General features: G+C 47.0%; 2 protein-coding genes across 2 annotated transcripts; one reads left to right on the top strand and one right to left on the bottom strand.

Moving 5' to 3' along the window:
- Nucleotides 1-1,761: 1,761 nt before the first annotated feature.
- On the top strand, nucleotides 1,762-4,781 carry aqp11 (aquaporin 11). Its single transcript, XM_037468363.2, has 3 exons — nucleotides 1,762-2,528; nucleotides 3,118-3,234; nucleotides 3,338-4,781. The coding sequence occupies exons 1-3, from the start codon at nucleotides 1,937-1,939 to the stop codon at nucleotides 3,442-3,444; spliced, it is 816 nt and encodes a 271-aa protein (XP_037324260.1). The 5' UTR covers nucleotides 1,762-1,936; the 3' UTR covers nucleotides 3,445-4,781.
- An 854-nt stretch (nucleotides 4,782-5,635) lies between these two features.
- rsf1b.1 (remodeling and spacing factor 1b, tandem duplicate 1) lies at nucleotides 5,636-16,374 on the bottom strand. Its single transcript, XM_037467248.2, has 16 exons — nucleotides 16,190-16,374; nucleotides 14,611-14,702; nucleotides 14,425-14,517; nucleotides 14,010-14,215; nucleotides 13,834-13,925; nucleotides 11,048-13,521; nucleotides 10,689-10,973; nucleotides 10,476-10,580; nucleotides 10,310-10,389; nucleotides 10,162-10,216; nucleotides 9,960-10,090; nucleotides 9,778-9,845; nucleotides 9,360-9,573; nucleotides 9,045-9,259; nucleotides 8,665-8,844; nucleotides 5,636-8,248 (listed from the first exon to the last, which is right to left on the bottom strand). The coding sequence occupies exons 1-16, from the start codon at nucleotides 16,341-16,343 to the stop codon at nucleotides 7,689-7,691; spliced, it is 5,004 nt and encodes a 1,667-aa protein (XP_037323145.2). The 5' UTR covers nucleotides 16,344-16,374; the 3' UTR covers nucleotides 5,636-7,688.
- Nucleotides 16,375-17,539: the final 1,165 nt, after the last annotated feature.

The following is a 17,539-nucleotide window of genomic DNA, read 5'->3' as shown; positions in this document are numbered from 1 at the left end:
AAAACATATACAGCGGGTGAAATAAGTATTAAACACGTCACCATTTTTCTCAGTAAATATATTTCCAAAAGAGCTAATGACATGATATTTAAACCAGATGTTGGTAACAACCCAAGTAATACATGCAAAGAAACTACAACAAACGTTCAGATATAAAGTTATGTGTAATAATGTGAAATGACACAGGGAAAAAGGGTATTGAACACATGAAGAAAGGGAGGTGCAAAAAGGTGAACAGCGGAAAACTATCTATTAAAAAGCAATCCAGACCCTTGTCAGTGCAAATTTATATCAGCTGGTTCAGTCCCAATTGATGGCCTTGCAATGGGAATTGCTTACTAAAATAAGCGTGGTGTTACAAAATATAAAATAAAATCAGGCTTTTTATATTTTACTGTCTTGTGGGCCAAGGCCCCTGATCCTTTCGGCCCCTGAAGGCCTTGTCAGATACAGCCTTAATTCAAGAATACGATAACTTAACAGACCCCTGAACACAAATTCACACTCAACAATCAGTCACACTACGGTTTGTTTACAGACTGAAGACCTAAAGTTCCCCTTAAATACAGAGAATTCATTTCAGCAAAACGTGTGCTGGAAGCAGCAGAATGAAAACATTTAAACAGAACTGTTGTGTGTGTATGTGTAATACTGTGTGATAACTGTATGCAGAATACTGGTTCAGTACGGAGTGCTGCTGCTATATGTGTCTGGGCTGATACTGTGTGCTGAAGTAGGATCTGCATAGAGACAAAGAAAGGAGCTGAAAGACCTACATGAGTATGAAGAGACCTAGAAACTGCTTCTGCACTTATTTGGCCTGTTTAGCTTGATTTCTTCATTTTCCTTATTTCCCGCTCTCTCCGGCCCGCTGGATGACCTGAATGCCTCCATTGAAACAACGCTAAACGGGTAAGTGTCACTGATTCTGACCTAAGGACTCCGATTCTATAGGTACAGGTCGGTGGGATTATGAAATATTTATCCAGCGACCAAAATCTTGTTCCATAAAAGCAGAGGATAGTAAGATCTAAAATCACAGATCACAGATAATATCAGCGTTAGATATATGGGGGAGAGATAAGTTCACTGTGCGTAGCCAGAAACAGAGTTTTACAAGTAGAATCCTCATGTTGCTTCACTGCAGCTTCAGGGTCAATAATGTTCCATGAACTACTCGCAGGATGTTTGTATGCACAGAGTGAATCACAAGTCACAGCGTTTCCCATTTCCTGCCAAAATAAAAACCAAATTGCTGAGATTTTGAGCGCTATTAAGGACTGGTTTGGCATTTGGAGAAATAACTGATTGGCTTTCTGTTGTCAGTTCTTCTAGAACAACTACTGAGAGATCTTCCACAACACAATGGAGTCAACATACATAAACATTTTATTTGAACGCATTGATAAAAACACATTCAGTGTTCTGTTAAGTATTTACAGAAAGGCAGCCTGTGAGAAACTGTGGTAACAAGGGATCAGGTCGAATAAAAATGCCAAAATATACATGAGTAAATATTTGAGATTGATCCCTGGGTGAAGTTCCAGCAGTTTCCACAATAAATAAAATGCTCTCATTATACTAGCAGCAATATTACATTAATTTCCATATTAATTATAATTTAATAAGGTTTCCTAAATTATTCTGAGTATAAAGTAAGTAGGCCTACTATAACCTTACTTTTGATGCTAATACATTCAACTGCTGCGTGACTTTTAATGTTAGCTCTACACTCTGGTGCTGCACCTTTTTCAGAAGTAAAATATCTGATCTTCAGATAACGATCGCGCTTTTATTTTGAAAGCGGTTCCGCCCCGCTTCCTGTTTGGCCAGCGCGTGGCTTTGACGCAGCGTGGAGCGACTTTGACGTAACGCAAAAAGAAAGTTGAAGCCCAGCGGATCGCAGCGTGAGGCGGACGCTCAACAACCGGGCGACATGAGCGACGCGTACGTCTCTCTGGCGGTGCTCGGGGCCGCGGTGCTGCTCAGCGAGGCCGCCCGCGCCGCGGCCGCGCGCCTCCTCTCCGGAGCGCACCGGACGCGCGTCCTGGAGGCGGCGTCCACCTTCCAGCTCTGCTGCTGCGCGCACGAACTCAAGCTGCTGGGCGCCGCGGCGCCGCCGGCCGCGCCGCTCGGCCTCGCCCTCACCTACGTCGTGACGGTGGTCCACCTGGGGACGTTCCGCGGGGCCACGTGCAGTCCCATCGGGGCCGCGGAGAGCGTCTGCCGCGGAAGCAGCGGCGCCGCGGCCGCCGCCGTGCTCGTCGCCTGCCAGTTCGCGGCCGCGGTCGCCGCGCGGTTTTTCGCCACCGCCGTTTGGTCGCTGGGTCTCTCCGAGGTCCACGTCCGGCACCAGAAGTTCGGGTTCCGGTGCTTCGACCCCCTCGGCGGGACCCTCCCGGAGGCCGCGGCCGTCGAGCTGGGCTGCGCCTTCGCGGTCCAAGCCGCCGCCATGCGCGCGCGCGGACTGGACGAGAAGCTTCGCGCGCCCTTCGTCGCCGCTGTCATCACCGCGGTGGTTTACGCAGGTGAGTCTGATCACCTGCGATCACCTGTCTGATCACGTGGAGGCGGAAGGTTTAACCACCGACTGGTTCGACTCAAGTGTTCATTTAACTAAAAAGAGATCCTGCTGTAATCTATTATTATTTAATCATTAAATAATTACCTCATGATACCCAAATATAATAAAAGATCAATACGACAATAATAAAGTAAAATAAATAACCATACAATAAAAGACAATAAAATCAATGGCAACAGATAATTTAAAATATAATACAAATTAGATTTTAAAAATATATATATATATGACAATACAATTACAGTTTATAAAAATATAAATATAAAATGTCATTTTGTCAAATATGATAAAACGAATATGATAAAAGTCTTAAGAGTAAATATCTAACAGATTTAAGTAATTTTAAAGTGTGTCAATTATTTCCAAACTAAAATTAAACTCAAACTTCACAACAATTGATCGTGTCCTGAAAGAACAAAAGAACTCGGGCAGAGATCGTTCCTCAAAATACACAAATTAATTATGTTTTTTTTTCTCTTTTTCTAGTAGTGTTCTAGTAGTTGTTGTTTTTAACCCCCCCCCCCCCTGTGAAGGTGGAGGTATTTCCGGAGCTGTCTTCAACCCCGTCCTGGCCTTCTCTGTCCAGTTCCCCTGCAGCGGCCACAGCTACGCAGAGTACTGCTTGGTCTACTGGCTGAGCCCCGTCCTAGGTACCCCCCCCCCCCCGCTGGACCCAGTCTCTTATTTCACTTATACACAAAGTCTGACCTCCCGTGTCTTCCACATGTGTGTCCCCCCCCCTTCCCCCCGCAGGGGTGGCGAGCTGCGTCCTGCTGTTTGAGAAGGTCGTCCCCTTCCTCTCCGGGAAGACCCCCGTCGGGCCGGACGTCCCCGCCGTCCAGAAGCAGAAGACACAGTAGCGTCCTCCATGTGAGACGTTTCTGTCTTAAGCTTTTTATTCCATTACAGCAGTATGCAATTATTTCCTGTTTTTAATTATTTTTAAAAAATGATTACATGTGATCATGGCTCCTGGGGGGTTAAAACAAAGCTCTACTCCAGAACACCTGGATGTGCTTCCACGTCCTCGAATGTAAGACCACAAGCTGCCTGAGGGTCACGATGCTTTGAAGCTTCATTCTACGCAGACAGGAGCTGACGATGGCTCATGAAGGCGTGTTTTTTTAATGAGTTCTTAGTGAGGCCTTTTCTTTGATTAAATCAAAGCACGGAAACATTGACATTTTAACTGCGCTTTGTTTTTGCCAAACGTTTTGCACATGAAATACTGTGAAAAAGCACATTTCTACAGAAGAAGTGTCTGTGACTCACTGCAGCCATCAATACGTCACACAAACAACTTAAACGTGTTTCCAAAATGTGAAAATATTGCACAAAAAATGCACAAAAAATGAACCAAAGATCTCACAGAAAAACACAAATAATGCATGTGGTTAAAAAAGTGCAGATTTTACTTGTATAAGTACAATAGGAGTCTACTCTAATACACTAAACAAACCATGTCTGACATGAATCTTGCAGTGAACCAGATGTGATGCAGCATAACGTTGGGTTTTCTCTGATATTGAGTCTGATTAAAACAAAAGGTTTCTCTAAACAACCTTTTAAATGAAGTCAACCAAAGCTTCTGTGATCTTTACGTTTTCCTGGAGGCATCATTATTGACTAATGATCACTTACTGTTTATAAGTGATGGGATGAAAGTAAGCTTGTGTAATATTTGCAAATACTGATGAATTTATTTAATTCCTCTGTGAACCAAGGAGAATTTAATTTACAATTCTAAATACCTCTAAAGTCTGGAAAGATGACATTGCATTTTTTTTTTTTTTTTTTTTAAGTAGGAATGTGATTAAGCTAATTTTTCACTCAGTGACTCAGTAAAATATGCAGTATATTTTTAGAGAAGGGGCTTTGAATAATCTTACATGAAATATTTTCAATAAAAACATCTAAAAAGAAGAAATAAAATGTCTTTTGGATTTGGGGCTGATCTCATGAATCCTTGTTTACTTCATTTTTAATGTTGCTGATTCAATTTACTTTCACTGAAACAAATAAAGGCTGAAAAATAATAATAATAATAATAATAATGATATCCACAATAAACAGAGAACAGACTGTGGCCTCAGAGAAGAAACCGGGCCCGTGGAGCGTTGTTCTGGTACTTTGGCCCCGTGGTGGTGTTACACAAGATGACCTTTGACCCCCACCTCCTGCACTCCCCCTCCCTAGTCTGACTAATCTAATAATACATATTTTTCTACATATATCTGTATTATCTAATATTTCATTTGTTTCATTCTGTTTGTGTTTTTATCACCGCTGTTTTCATCTCTTTTTTTGTTATGTCCTTCTGTTCTTTACCCTCATTTGCTGCTTTAATCCGGTACATTTCTCCATCCCGATACTAATAAAAGATTATTTCATCTCTTTATGAGACGGACTGCGCACGGCGGGTTATCGGGAACACGTCACGACCTCTGCTGCGACGAAGAAGGCATTCGGATCAATACCAAAGAAAAAGTACCATAAAAACTCCACAAGTCAAGTATTATCAGCTGAATGTACTTAGAGAAGGAAAAGTACTCATTAGGCAGGAAGGTTGTCCGTGACCCTGGATGAACTTGTGTTGGAGCACTTTGAGCCGTCGATGGAGACGTCGGGACTGGAAACTGAAACCTTCTGTTTGTTCGGGGGGGTCAAACCGAGCCGAGGCCCGGATCAAAGACAAACAAATCATTTCTTCTGTTGGTTTCGGTAGCCCCTCGATCCGTTTATTTAATCAGCATCACCATCAAAAACTATTAAAAATGTAGGACAATAAACCAAGTCAATAAGTTCATTTCTTCTTTTACCAGAAAATGCTAGAATGCTAACAAGCTACACTGAGATAGCAAACTAAATATTTATACCTGTATTTACTTATATCACAAAGTACAAATACAAATTAAGACTATGATGGATTGTAGTTAATAATCCTTCATTAATCAGTGTGGTCACAGATTTTGCTGCCAAACTAAATGTTATATTCATTGCACTTGACTGAATTCATTCATTTCCACACTGAGTCACTAAAACAGGACGACGTGAGGCTTGAAACCGATTTTATTATGACAAATGTACAAGATCAGATTCATATGAAATAACAGTAAAGTTAACAAAAACGTAAGGAGCAGACAAAACACCAGCAACCAGTGGACTAGAATCTATACACAGTGGGCAGGGCGGTTCCTCCCAGGTTCCTCATGAGGTAAATAGGAAACTCTCTTTAACACTTTAGTCATTGGCACCGACTTCCTCCTTTAATCCCATCGGCCTCCTCTCCTCCGACGCAGGTTATTTCATAAAATACCTTCTCATCTCCGCGGAGAACTTTAAACACACGGTTACAAGCGGACATCCGCGTTTCCTCCACCAGAACACACACGGCCATTATTACCGGTTTTCTGTCTTCTGTCCTGCTAATCTAAAGACTAAATATGTGTGTGTGTGTGTGTGTGTGTGCGCATGCTTGGAGGCCAGAGTCATGTGTAGGTGTTGAGTCGTGAACGCGGCGTGATAAATCGAGTGGTTTCTCCTCTGTGGAGACTAATTCACAACATACGCTACAAACGACTCAGATTCCGTTGTCCCAGATTATTTTCTGGATAATCCTCCATCTCCCCCCCCCCCCCCCCCCGCACCAAGCTTCTGTCACATGCCTTTTACTAGGTCAGTGCATGCGTTGCCTGGGAGTCGTTCAGCGCTGATGCAACAACACGTCGGGAGGATCTTTAAAAATATGCAAAAACGGTTTCTGCTTTTGTTGCCGAGATTACTTCCCTACAAAAGAAAACCATTAAAAACTCCTGCAATCCCAAAGAATTGCCCAATATATTTTTTTTCCATTATAAAAAAATGCCTCTAAATATATTACAGCAAGAAACTACAGATATTCACACAGACGGGTTCCAGAGGTCGTGGAGTCATTGGTTGTTTTTTTGTCTCTGTTCCCTCATTCAGAATTTGCAGAGATATTATCGCTTTAAACACAAATTACGCCACCAGGTTGGTCATTGTTCATGATCAGGATTTGGTTCCGGGTCTTAAGTTTGCATTTGACAGCTACCGGACCCCAAAATAATCTCAAAATGATGAAAATAGAGAAGACAAAACAAAAAGAAGAGGGGTGTTTTGGATCGTAGTGTTTTCTCAGCAACATGCTTTAGCAGGTGTCAACCTTTCACTGAAGGGCAATGTACAAATAAAAAAAAAAATTAATAAGACACTTTACATTTTGAGAGCTCACAGATTAATGTTTAGATATACAAAAAATGAAATGCATTAAAAAAATAAAGATCACAAAAACGGGAGCGTAGACTAAAGCTCAGCATGACGAGTTTTACATTTGTGAACCTAAACAAAGACTCGGATGGTTCCCACTCAAGTTAAAATCATTTTATACAATGTACAAAAGCTACTTTCTGCAGAAGGTTCGAGGGGCGCCGACGGATGAAGTTTGGTCGACACGTTTTTAAATGCTAGTTATTGGACTAGAATAAATAGTCTCATCTAAAGATTAAGTTTAAATGGCACAGTGCGTGAGAGCTAAAGCAGAAAGTAGCTAAGCTAAGCTAAGCTAAGTTAAGCTAAGCTAAGCTAAGCTAAGCTAAGCTAAGCTAAGCCAGGTCTACAAGAAGTCAAATGATCACTTCTCCCAAAATGGAAAACTACTTTTGGATAAAAACGTACCACCAAGATTCATAACAATTAGATGCCCAGAACCTTAGAGAATTTGTTCTACACATGATTTTAGTCTTCAAAAAAAGGTCATTGAGCGTTGGAATGAAAACTCCACCTCTCATTTCATGTGGAGAGCAGAAGGTCTGCAGGTGATGGAGATGATGATGTTTGGCAGTGAAGCTGGAAGAAGATGAACAAATAAGCATCGGCTGCTTGGTTCCCTCAAAGAAGAACAGTCCCACAGGGACAGAGGGGCGGCGGATCCAGTTCTTGGCTGAGACTCGAGGTCCAGATGACACAAGTGAAAAGGACAATAAGGAAGTGTTGCTGGGGGGGGGGGGGGGGAGTAATAAAGTTAAGCAATATAAAAATACAATACCACAAAGAATGAAACGGTACAACATTTGTTTTGTTCTCTTTACAAATCCTCGTTATTGCAGACGTAATCCACCAGGTCTGTGACCCCCAACAGGTCGTCCTCGTCTTCGTCCTGCGGCGCCCCCTCCTGGCCAACCTGACCGTTGGGCGCTATGGCAACAGCTGGTGTGGCGCTGGTGTTTTTGGGCGGCTCCGGCGCTGCGGCGGCGCCCTCGGGGCTCTTCATCGAGCTCTGTCCGTTAGTGGGGGGCAGCGCCGCCGCCGGCGCCTTGCAGTCCACCGGGGGGGGCGCTGCCCTCGACTCCTCCCCCGGGGTTCCAGCCGCCACCTTCTCCTTTGTTTCCTCCTTCTGGTCCTTCCCCTCCTCCTCCTCGCTGTCGTCCGAGTCGATGCGGTTCACGCGCTTCCGGACCGGACGCTCCTCCTCCTCCTCCTCCGACGAGTCGTCCGAGTCGGCGTCCGAGTCGTCGTCCTCGGAGGCTCTTCGCCGCTTGAGGGCGAGGCGTCTGCGGCGCTGCCGAGAATCGTCCTCGGAGGAGTCGGCTCTCCTCTTTGCTCCCCGGTCCCTGGGCTCCTCCTCGGAGCCTCTGGAGGAACTCGCTGGGGGGGGGGGGGGGGGGGGGGGGGGGCAGAAAGATGGAGGCAGTTAAAATAAGAGCTGAGGTGACGTATTCACAATCCTTTTTGAATCGGTTTGAAGCTTCTTCTGTCGTCATAAATACACAAAAGGTGGTTTTTCAGAACCATGTGACATGAAAGGCAACTGCACAACAAACAGTCTCCTTCATGAACAAACATCTGATAAACGGATCCAGGTCCAAATAAAAAAAAAAATAGTATTTAACAGAACCACTGTGATGACAAGTGATTGTTTTCACATCAATGTCGCTGTCCGTGGTGCTGAACACGATTTATTTAAGCTGCATTGCTTCTGAAGGCATCTTTATTGAAAGAAAGGGTTCATTCAGTCACAGCATGAGATGAACCATCAGGTGGTGTGATGCTCGTCTACCAACCGTCGCTCTCGGAGCTGTCCGGGCGAACCCGGCGCTTCATCTTGGACGGCCGGGTTTCGTTCTGCGAGCCTCCGGACTCGGACGTTTCGCGGTAGTTGACTCGCTTCTTCTGACTGCGGCGAGATCGCCGGAAGCTGACGTCCAGGTCGCTGTCGCTGAACTCGCTGGAGCCTTCGGTCACTGGACGCATCAAACACAGCATTTAATGACACGGCTGGAAATAATATTTGGCTTTTCTGTCTGATGTTTTAGTTTGTTTAGTCAATGTGAAATAAATGACGTATTCATTCGATCCAAAAGGATTTATTATCAGAATAAAATCCACCTCCGAATATGAAATAACTCATTCCGTTAAAAATAGATTTAAGTTGTTAATATACCTATTTCCTCCTCATCTTCCTCGTCCGTCTCCTCCTCTTCATCATCCGAGTACCCCCTCGGCCTTCGTCGCTTTCTGGAGCTTCGCCGGCGTTTCAGCGGCTTCCGGCGCCGCGAGGAGGAGTCTCGCCGCTTGGCGTCGCCGTTGCTGCCGCTGTTGTTGGACTCCGACTCGCCTTCGCTCTCGTTTTCGGACACGACGAACTCTTCTTCCGAGCTGCGTCGGGGGGGTCGGGGGTCGGGGGGACAGAGCGCTTGGACGTGAGTGTCGGATGGGGGCAGCGCCGCGGTCCTCGGGGCCGTCTGTGTGAACGTACCTGTCACTGACGCGGAACTCCTCCTCGCTCTCCTCCTCCTCCACCGTGCTGTCGCTGTCGAGGTCGTTGAGGCGCCGGCGCTTCTTCCTGCGCTGGCCGGCGGGGGGGCGGGGGGGGCAGCCGTTCTCTTTGCCCTCGCCCGCCTCAAGGATGGTGGACATGTCCTTCCCTCGGTGTCCCGTGATGTTGGCCATGTCTTTGCCCCGTCCAGCTCCTGTGAGGACAAACAAAGAGCTCAACACGTTTGGACAGCTGGAGAAGATGGATACTTTGTATCCCTTGTTTTTATTTTATTTTTAATACAGATGACGGTGAAACGCAAAATCTACGAGAGACCGTTTTGGGAACCTGGGGGAGGGGGTTAATTTAATGCGACCCCCCCCCCCCTGCCCCCCCGGCGACTAACTCCTCCTCTCACCTCCGCCCTCCGCTTCTTTGATGTCTTCCTCAATCGCCTCCTCGATCGCCTCGTCGAATTCATCAAATCTGTGAAACGGACATTAGCAAAGACAATGAACACGTGTGTGTGTGTGTGTGTGTGTGTGCGTGTGTGCGTGTGTGCAAACGCTCCATCTCCACACATTTGTATTTACTCGTCACCTGTAGCTGATGGATTTCTTGGTCCTCGTTGACCTTCGACCCCAGCTCTTACTCCGCTTTGCTTCTTTCTTCTCCTTGATGATGATCTGGGGCTTCTCCTCCTCCTCCTCTTCCTCCTCCTCCACCTCCCCCTGAAACAGACTCTCGGGTGAATACCTTCCTTCGGTTGGCATGAAGGAACCAATTCACACAAACTACTGACCGAGGTCGTGATGATGTTTTCCAGACTGATTCCCACGTAGATGAGCCGCTCTTTCCTGGAGGAGAGAAGACGCCAGTTAAGTGCAATGTGGACGATACATTAGTGCAAAACACCAACTCTTTTTAAAAAGGGCTGATTCTTTCGTCACCTTCTCTCGGCGCGCTCCTTCTTCTTCAGAGCAGCGTCCAGGTTCACGAGCTGCTCGTCCAACTTGTCGCAGAGCAGCTTCTGCGGAGGGGACACATTTCCTTTACGTCCATTCATTCATTCATGCACAGCCGACGTGACCTTTGACCTGTGTGGTGTGCGCGTACGTGTTGGCAGGGCGGACAGAACCACTCTCCGTCGGGGATGATCATGAGCGGAGGCCTCAGGCAGGCCGTGTGGTAGCCGCTGTCGCACGAGTCACACAGAAGGATCTGGAAGGTTTGAAGAAAAAGAAAACTTCACCAATGGGGTGAAACCGTTCAGCATCACCACCACCATCTGCTAGCCAATGAGAGAGGAGCAGAGCCGTGAGGACCCACCAGCTCGGGCTGATTGGGGAGGCCGCAGTGTTTGCAGGGGTCGTCGTTGGGGGGCAGGTCGTCGTCCGAGGACGTGGAGGAGGCGGAGCTTCGTCTCTCTCGGTGGCGGCTCTGCCTCCTCCTGCTCCGCTCCACCTTGTAGTCCTCGTCGCTGTCGTCCTCGCTCTCCTCCTCCTCCTCGTCGTCTTCGTCCTCGCTGGACTCCTCGTCGCTGTCGTCTTCGGAGCCTTTCTTTTTGCGGCGCGAGCGCGTGTTGGACCAGCGGACCCTCCGCCTCTTCCTCCCCTGGGAGACGAGCAGAGAGGACGCCTCAGGACATGTGCTTAAACAGAGACGTGAAGCGCAGTGAGAAACGTTACCTTTGGTTTGGGCTGACCCTCCTGATCCACCTTCTTCTCTCTGGGTGTCTTCTGCACCGCTTTCCCTCCCCCCCCCCCCTCCTCCTCCTCCTCCACCACCTTCTCTTTCTCAGCCTCGTCGTCTCCGTCCTTCTCGGCCGTGGGTTTCTCCGCCTTCTTGTCGTGGATCTCCGCCGCCTTGGCCGTGGGCCTGGAGATCCTGGCGGACCTGCGGAGACACCTCCCCGCGGTGGGGACGGACTCCGTGTCCCCCGGGCTCTCGTCCCTCTGGAGCTGGGCTTTCCTCCGGTGGCCTCTGGGATTGAACCTGCGGCGCGTCGGCCTCCCGCCGTTGGCCACGTCCTTCACAGCCGCCGAAACCTCGTCTGGGCTTTTGCTTTTAGGGCCGCCGTCCTCGCCGGGTTCCCCGTCCACGCAGACGTCTTTCTCGTCTTCGGGTTCTTTGCTGGCGGTTTGAGGAGCAGATTCCTGCAGCTCGGGCGAGGTTTCAGGTCCTTTCTGCTCTTTGCTTTCTACCCGCTTGTCCTTTTTCATCTCCTTGTCTGTCTCCTTGTCCTTTTTCGTCTCAATGTCTGTGTCCTTTGTCTTTTCAATGTCTGTCTCTTTGTCCATTTTCGTCTCAATGTCTGTGTCCTTTTTATTTTCAATGTCTGTCTCCTTTTTCTTCTCAATGTCTGTGTCCTTGTCCTTTTTCTTCTCAATGTCTGTGTCTCTTTCTGTCTCCTTTTTCTTTACAATGTCTGTCTCTTTGTCCTTTTTCTTCTCAATGTCTGTCTCTTTGTCCTTTTTCTTCTCAATGTCTGTGTCCTTGTCCTCTTTCTTCTCCGTGTTTGTGTCTTTTTTCTTCTCAATTTCTATGTCCTTTTTCATTTCCTGGTTTGTGTCCTTTTTCGTTTCCTTATCTGTATCATTTTTCTTTTCAATGTTGGGGTCCTTTTCTATCACGTCCGTGTCCTTTTTGCTTGCTGATGATGATGATGATGGACGCTCGGCCTCGGTTTTGTCCACTTCCTGTCCCGTGCGGCATCTTTCAGTTCCTTTAGAGGTGGTCTTGTCCTCCACAGAGCTGGATAGTTTATCTTCCCCCCCAGAAGCTTCCTTCCTCTTCTGTGCAGCCTCAGCTTTGTCCTCTTCTCGGGTCTTTGGATGGTGTCTTATTGCTTCTTCTTCTCGGGCGCTTTGCGTGGCGTCGCTCTTCTTGGAGACGTCACGTATCGGACCGTCTTCTCGGCCGCACGTCTTCTTCCCCTCGTCGGGGTTTTTACTCTTCTCCGTGTCCCCAGAGGCTGCGCCGGCCTCCCCCTCCGTCCTCGTCTCTGGACGGGGGACGCCATCGGGCCGCTGTGCGTGTTTAATGACGGAGGACCCGACGGCCTCTCCAGCAGTGGACCGTCCTCCCGGTGTCTCCCTGGTTGCTGGTCCCTCCGTCTTTTTGATGACGGACGCGGCGTCAGCACATTTCTTCGGAGTGTCTTTGTCTCCACACTCGGTTGTTTTGAGCTTGTCCTCAGACGTGGACACGTTGGACGCCTCTTTTAACTCGGAACCCTTCGACTCGACGTCTCCGCTTTCCTTTGACGTCTCACTCGGGTCTTTTGTGGTTTCTTCCAGTCTTTCTCGCCCCGGTGCATCGTCTCTGGTCTCTGCCGGAGACGCCGTCCTTCCTGTCGGTGCGTCGCCCGCCGGCTCGGACGCCGCCTCCGGGGGCTTCTCGCCCGCGTCTCCTCTGTCGGGTACGAGCGTCTCCTCGCCGCGGCCGTCCTCCTTCCCGCGCCGGTCCGGCAGGGCGCCGTCCCCCGGCCGCCGCGCCGCAGACCCACCGGCTTCAGTGGGGGGGTCCTTCAGCGCCGCGTGTCCCCGGAGGACAACCTCTGGTCCGGGCTGAACGTCCCCGTTCACCGTTAGAACCGGCGGTGGTGTGGTCTGCTCGAGGGAGGGGTCAGATCTGGGGGCGGGGTCCGCACTAGGGGCGGGGTCAGAGGAGGGGTCCGCTCTGGGGGCGGGGTCCGCTCTGGGGGCTTCTCTGAGCGGAGGAAGCGGCGCGTTTTGCACCACGATGGCGCTGTTCTTCTCGAAGTCTTCGCTGAACTTCATCCCCCTCTTCTTCAGGGGGATCTTGGCCTGCTGGTCGTCCTTCAGCGCCTGCTGGACCTCCTCCGCGCTGACCTTGGGGGCCTCGCCGGCCCTCTCCGCCTTCACGGGGCCGCGCGGCGCCTCCGCGGCGGGGGGCGCGCTGGCTTTGCCGTCGCACGCCTCCATCGGCTCCTCTTTGATGCTGTGGGTCTTGGCGCTGATGTCGAGATCCCCCGAAGACTTTCCCGGACGGACCTCCGCTGGACGGCTGCCGTTCAGAGACAACTTGTGGTCTTCTGGTTTCATGTCGTCGTTCTCCGTCTTTGGGCCGACGGCGGCGCCGGCCTTGGTGGAGTCTTTGCCGTCTTCATCGGACGTGTCCTCCGGCTTTTTGACTTCGCCTGCAACGCACACATGGAAAGGAATCGGTTATAAACAGACGTGTCGTGTTCAGCTGGTTGGGTCTAAACTCTTGAGGTGCGTTTTCAGAGAGAACCGATATAAAAGGCACCGTAATTCACTCGCCTTTCATTCAAACGAAGACGTTTCAAACGGTGCGACATGTTCACACTGAAAAACAAGCCGCTTACTGAAGAGACTCCACAGAGTGGGTCCGTCATGTTTTAAACTTTTTACTATTCATAAAGCAACTTAATTAAAAATCCATCCAGAAACACACGCGATCAAATGTTAATCACGAGTCTGGTCCTCACCCTCGGGTTTGTTTTCTTGATCTCTTTTTAACAGCTCGGGGTCAATTTGTGTCTTCAGCAGCGCCACCACCTCGGCCAGCTCGTTCCTGTCTCTGCAGACAACAGGAGGCACGAGATCGTTTATTCACACACACACACACACACACACAGAACGTTTCACGGCGGAGGACGCTCACTTGGCGATGCATTTCCACGAGGACCCGTCCAGGTCGTCCTGCTCCTCCAGGTAGACGCGCACGTTGTCCTCCTGGTCCAGCTGGAACCAGTACATCTGACCGTCCTTGTCCCGGCCGATGGGCTGCAGACGCATCTTCTCCGGCTCCTCGTCGTTGATGGCCGTTTTGAACTTGACATTTTCGTCAAACTGACACTCGCACAAATACTGGAGGTAGAAGAAAATTTAAAAAACCTTGTTTGAAAAACAGCGTGTACGACGGGGAAGGAATGGACACGGAACACGGCTGCACATTCTAAAGATAGCACATGGCTTCATATCTAGAAACAAACTCTGAATCAAAGTGGGATATTAGCTTGAATCCATTTTTCACTCAAATAAAGCTGTATGTCATGGACTTAATGAAAGGTTCTTACTTTAAGGATCCCCGTCTTACACTCGCTGGTCAGCTCCTGGTATCCGTTCTGCTCGAGCTCCCACGCCCACGTCGTGTTGAACTCCTGACATATCTGCCATAAAAACACGTTCATTCCATCATTCCTCCATTCTTAGCGTCACGTATTCAAGCGAATATTACACCTCTTAAAAAGGGGTTGGTTTACCTTCACTAAGTACTTCTCCCACCGGTCTGCTGACACCGACTTGCCGATCTTCCTCAGCAGCTTCACGTGGAGGTCGACCAGCAGCTTCGGGACTGAAGGGTCGGGGAGACGTGGCCGTTATTCACAAAGCGGCCCAACACTTCAAATTTGTTCAATGATTATTCATGACGTCAAACCTTAAACCGAGACCAGGACTCCTACATATTCATCTTAGTTTATAATTGATCAATAAACGGGTTTAAAAGAGTTTCAGGTGATTTTAGAAACAGCAAAGAAATGCTTTAATCTGACAGCAGGTTGTAAGATCATAAAAACGCCTTGTTGTGATCCAGAAGTTACATACAAACCTAAACATTTTGAACCTATCACAAAAATATTTGACAGTGACGCGCCTGCACAAATTTAAATAAGAAAATAGTACCATTATCTTTATTTAAGGTAAATCTTCTTTTGACCTATTTACAAAACATTAAGATGACATTCATTTTATTATATAGCACCAAGGGTCTTGATTACAATTGATATTCTCATATATTTGCACTTTATATGAAGGAATAACATACTATTCTACCATATAATAGTATATCGTACTCATACATTAAGTGTTTGTTTACTACCGGTTGTGCCGTTAGATTTCAACTATTTGTATTGTAAAATTCTTCAACTCTGTGTTTGTGCAAAAGTTATATTTTAAACAAGAGGGCAGTTTGATTACAACAGGATGTATACTGTTATAACAATTAGGGTTGTTCCATGGTTTGGGTTGAAATAGAGTATCAAAAATCCAAGAAGCATTAAGGATAAAGTGCCACATGTTTACATGTAAATAGTTTGTAATGTTTTACATTAACCAGTAAAAATACATAGTTTTTAAACATTAATATTAGTTTCCAAATCCTTGCAACCACATTTTGTTTCTGCTTTAGCTTCATTAAATGGAATTTAATCACTTTAAGATACTTTGACTGTAACATTTTCTATTTAAGATATGTATCATATAACAACTATCTTTTAAAAAAAGTTAATTTCCCATCTTTATTTTGAAAGCTTCCACCGGATGTCGTGTCCGTTACCGGCAGCGTGACGGAAGCTGAGCAAACCACTACATGGCGAAATATTTTAACTGTAAATAAAGTGCACAATCGCGTGCCCGACAGAGACGGTGACATTCTCACCGAACCATCATCAACCTGCACGACGTGTTGCACGAACCATCGCCACCTTTGCCGCCTCGCAAACACTATCGCCACACATTTGTGTCTGTGTTACAACGGCAGATAAAGGCTGCCTGGAGAAAAATTAAACCCGATTTAAAAGCTAGAAAAGTGGGCGAAAACCTCGAGTAATTCGGTGGGTTCGCGCGTGGGTAATGACCCAATGACGCGTGGACACGTTTTGCACTTCGAGAAACGGCTCTGGGACGCGGTGCACTTTCAGTTAAGCAAATGCGAAGGTTAGAAAACCACACAATAACACACAACTAGCTAACATAGCTGCTAGCCAGCTAGCACGGTATCATTAATGCAGCGGTTGAAGTCTCTCCTCCTCCCGCTAGCAGCTGGGGGTTTCGCGGCCCTACCCGAGGATGTGTCCTGGAGGGATCGCTCCAGCTGGGGGAAGGTGAGCTCCGGCAGGTCCAACAACGCTCCGTACCTTTCCAGGAAGGAGCAAATCACGGCGTAATTTGGACACAAACCTGGGGAAGAACTCCCCGTTGCCGCCGAAGCAGCCATCTTTTCCACACCAGTGTCAAGCCGGCCGGAATAGAACCCACTACTTCCGGTTTTAGCAAAATAAAGCCTTAATCTAAACAAGTTTTCCCTCCATCTTTTTTTCAAATAGCATTGAAGTCACAGAACTGCTTATTGATTCATTTCTTGGCTCCATTAAATGTATAATTGTATTATTACATTAAATGCTAACGAATAGGAATCCAAACAATGAAATAGGTGTTTTTCTATAGATGCAAAACATAACTATTTAGAAGAAAAACAAATAAATCACTATATTGGAAATTGTCCACCTAACTGTTGAGTTGAAATGCTTCATATTAGTATCGAAAGCCCAATGTATATATTCCTGAAACTGGTATTCATACTAAAAGCAATTTGAGTCTGGGAAATAAGCAAAGACTGATGTTTCAGCGTGACACAGACTTAAACTTTCTTGCATATAAACTCTAACCTTTTTATCGTCACACCAAAGAACTTTTCTGTCGATAGAGTTGTTTTTTTATATCGTAAAATGCAGGTTCGACTCTTTTGTATTTTGAATTCTTCGCCAATTCTGGTAAATGTTTTGCTCCATCTTCTTTTGTTGTTATTTAACGTAGATTATTCTACAGTATTAAAAACACAGGTCTCACTGGTGTTCGCCTTGGTTCCAGTTAAAAGGATGCGACAAACTGGAATTTTCTTTTTTACCTTTCCCCATAAAATAAGTGTTGTTTGTGCGTTTTTGCACCACGTGGGCAGCGGAACCTTTTGTTGTGCGCGCGCCGCCAGCAGAGGTCAGTGTCACCAGAGACTCTATGACATCATAGACCCTATGTGACGTCTTCCAGGGTATTCACCACCTTTACCTTCTTTAAAGTGGTAATATGGATCACTGTGTTTCCAAGAACGCTGTATTTGTTCTCCATTAATTGATTAATTGGTTTCTAAAAAATAGTCTGACGTGTTTGTTGCAAATACCCAGAGCTCAAAACGACAACTTTAGAGAAGCTTTTACTTTATAGACATTAACATATTTAATGATAACAAAAAGAAAATGAGCAAATCCTTACATTTGAGAAGTTGGAATCATGACACGTTTCTATTGTTATTCGAGCCGAGTCTAAACCGAAGTGTAGTTTTAAACACCTTCTTTTAAAAACCCTTCATATATATTTTGTCACACAATCATATATAACGTGTCAAATGGCCCGGAA

This window comes from Pungitius pungitius, chromosome 16, assembly GCF_949316345.1.
Source record: "Pungitius pungitius chromosome 16, fPunPun2.1, whole genome shotgun sequence".
Classification (NCBI taxonomy): Eukaryota; Metazoa; Chordata; class Actinopteri; order Perciformes; family Gasterosteidae; genus Pungitius; species Pungitius pungitius.
This window is presented reverse-complemented; position numbering and strand designations above follow the sequence as displayed.

What these genes read in the sequence shown, in the direction of transcription:
- aqp11 (XM_037468363.2), top strand. Translation starts at nt 1,937, where the DNA reads ATGAGCGACGCGTACGTCTCTCTGGCGGTGCTCGGGGCCGCGGTGCTG. An exon ending in CACCGCGGTGGTTTACGCAG is followed by an intron (nt 2,529 to 3,117) that starts GTGAGTCTGATC and finishes CCCCCTGTGAAG; the next exon opens with GTGGAGGTATTTCCGGAGCT. An exon ending in CTGGCTGAGCCCCGTCCTAG is followed by an intron (nt 3,235 to 3,337) that starts GTACCCCCCCCC and finishes TTCCCCCCGCAG; the next exon opens with GGGTGGCGAGCTGCGTCCTG.
- rsf1b.1 (XM_037467248.2), bottom strand. Translation starts at nt 16,343, where the DNA reads ATGGCTGCTTCGGCGGCAACGGGGAGTTCTTCCCCAGGTTTGTGTCCA. An exon ending in GAGTTCCGCGTCAGTGACAG is followed by an intron (nt 9,260 to 9,359) that starts GTACGTTCACAC and finishes CCCCCGACGCAG; the next exon opens with CTCGGAAGAAGAGTTCGTCG. An exon ending in GGAAGATGAGGAGGAAATAG is followed by an intron (nt 8,845 to 9,044) that starts GTATATTAACAA and finishes TGATGCGTCCAG; the next exon opens with TGACCGAAGGCTCCAGCGAG.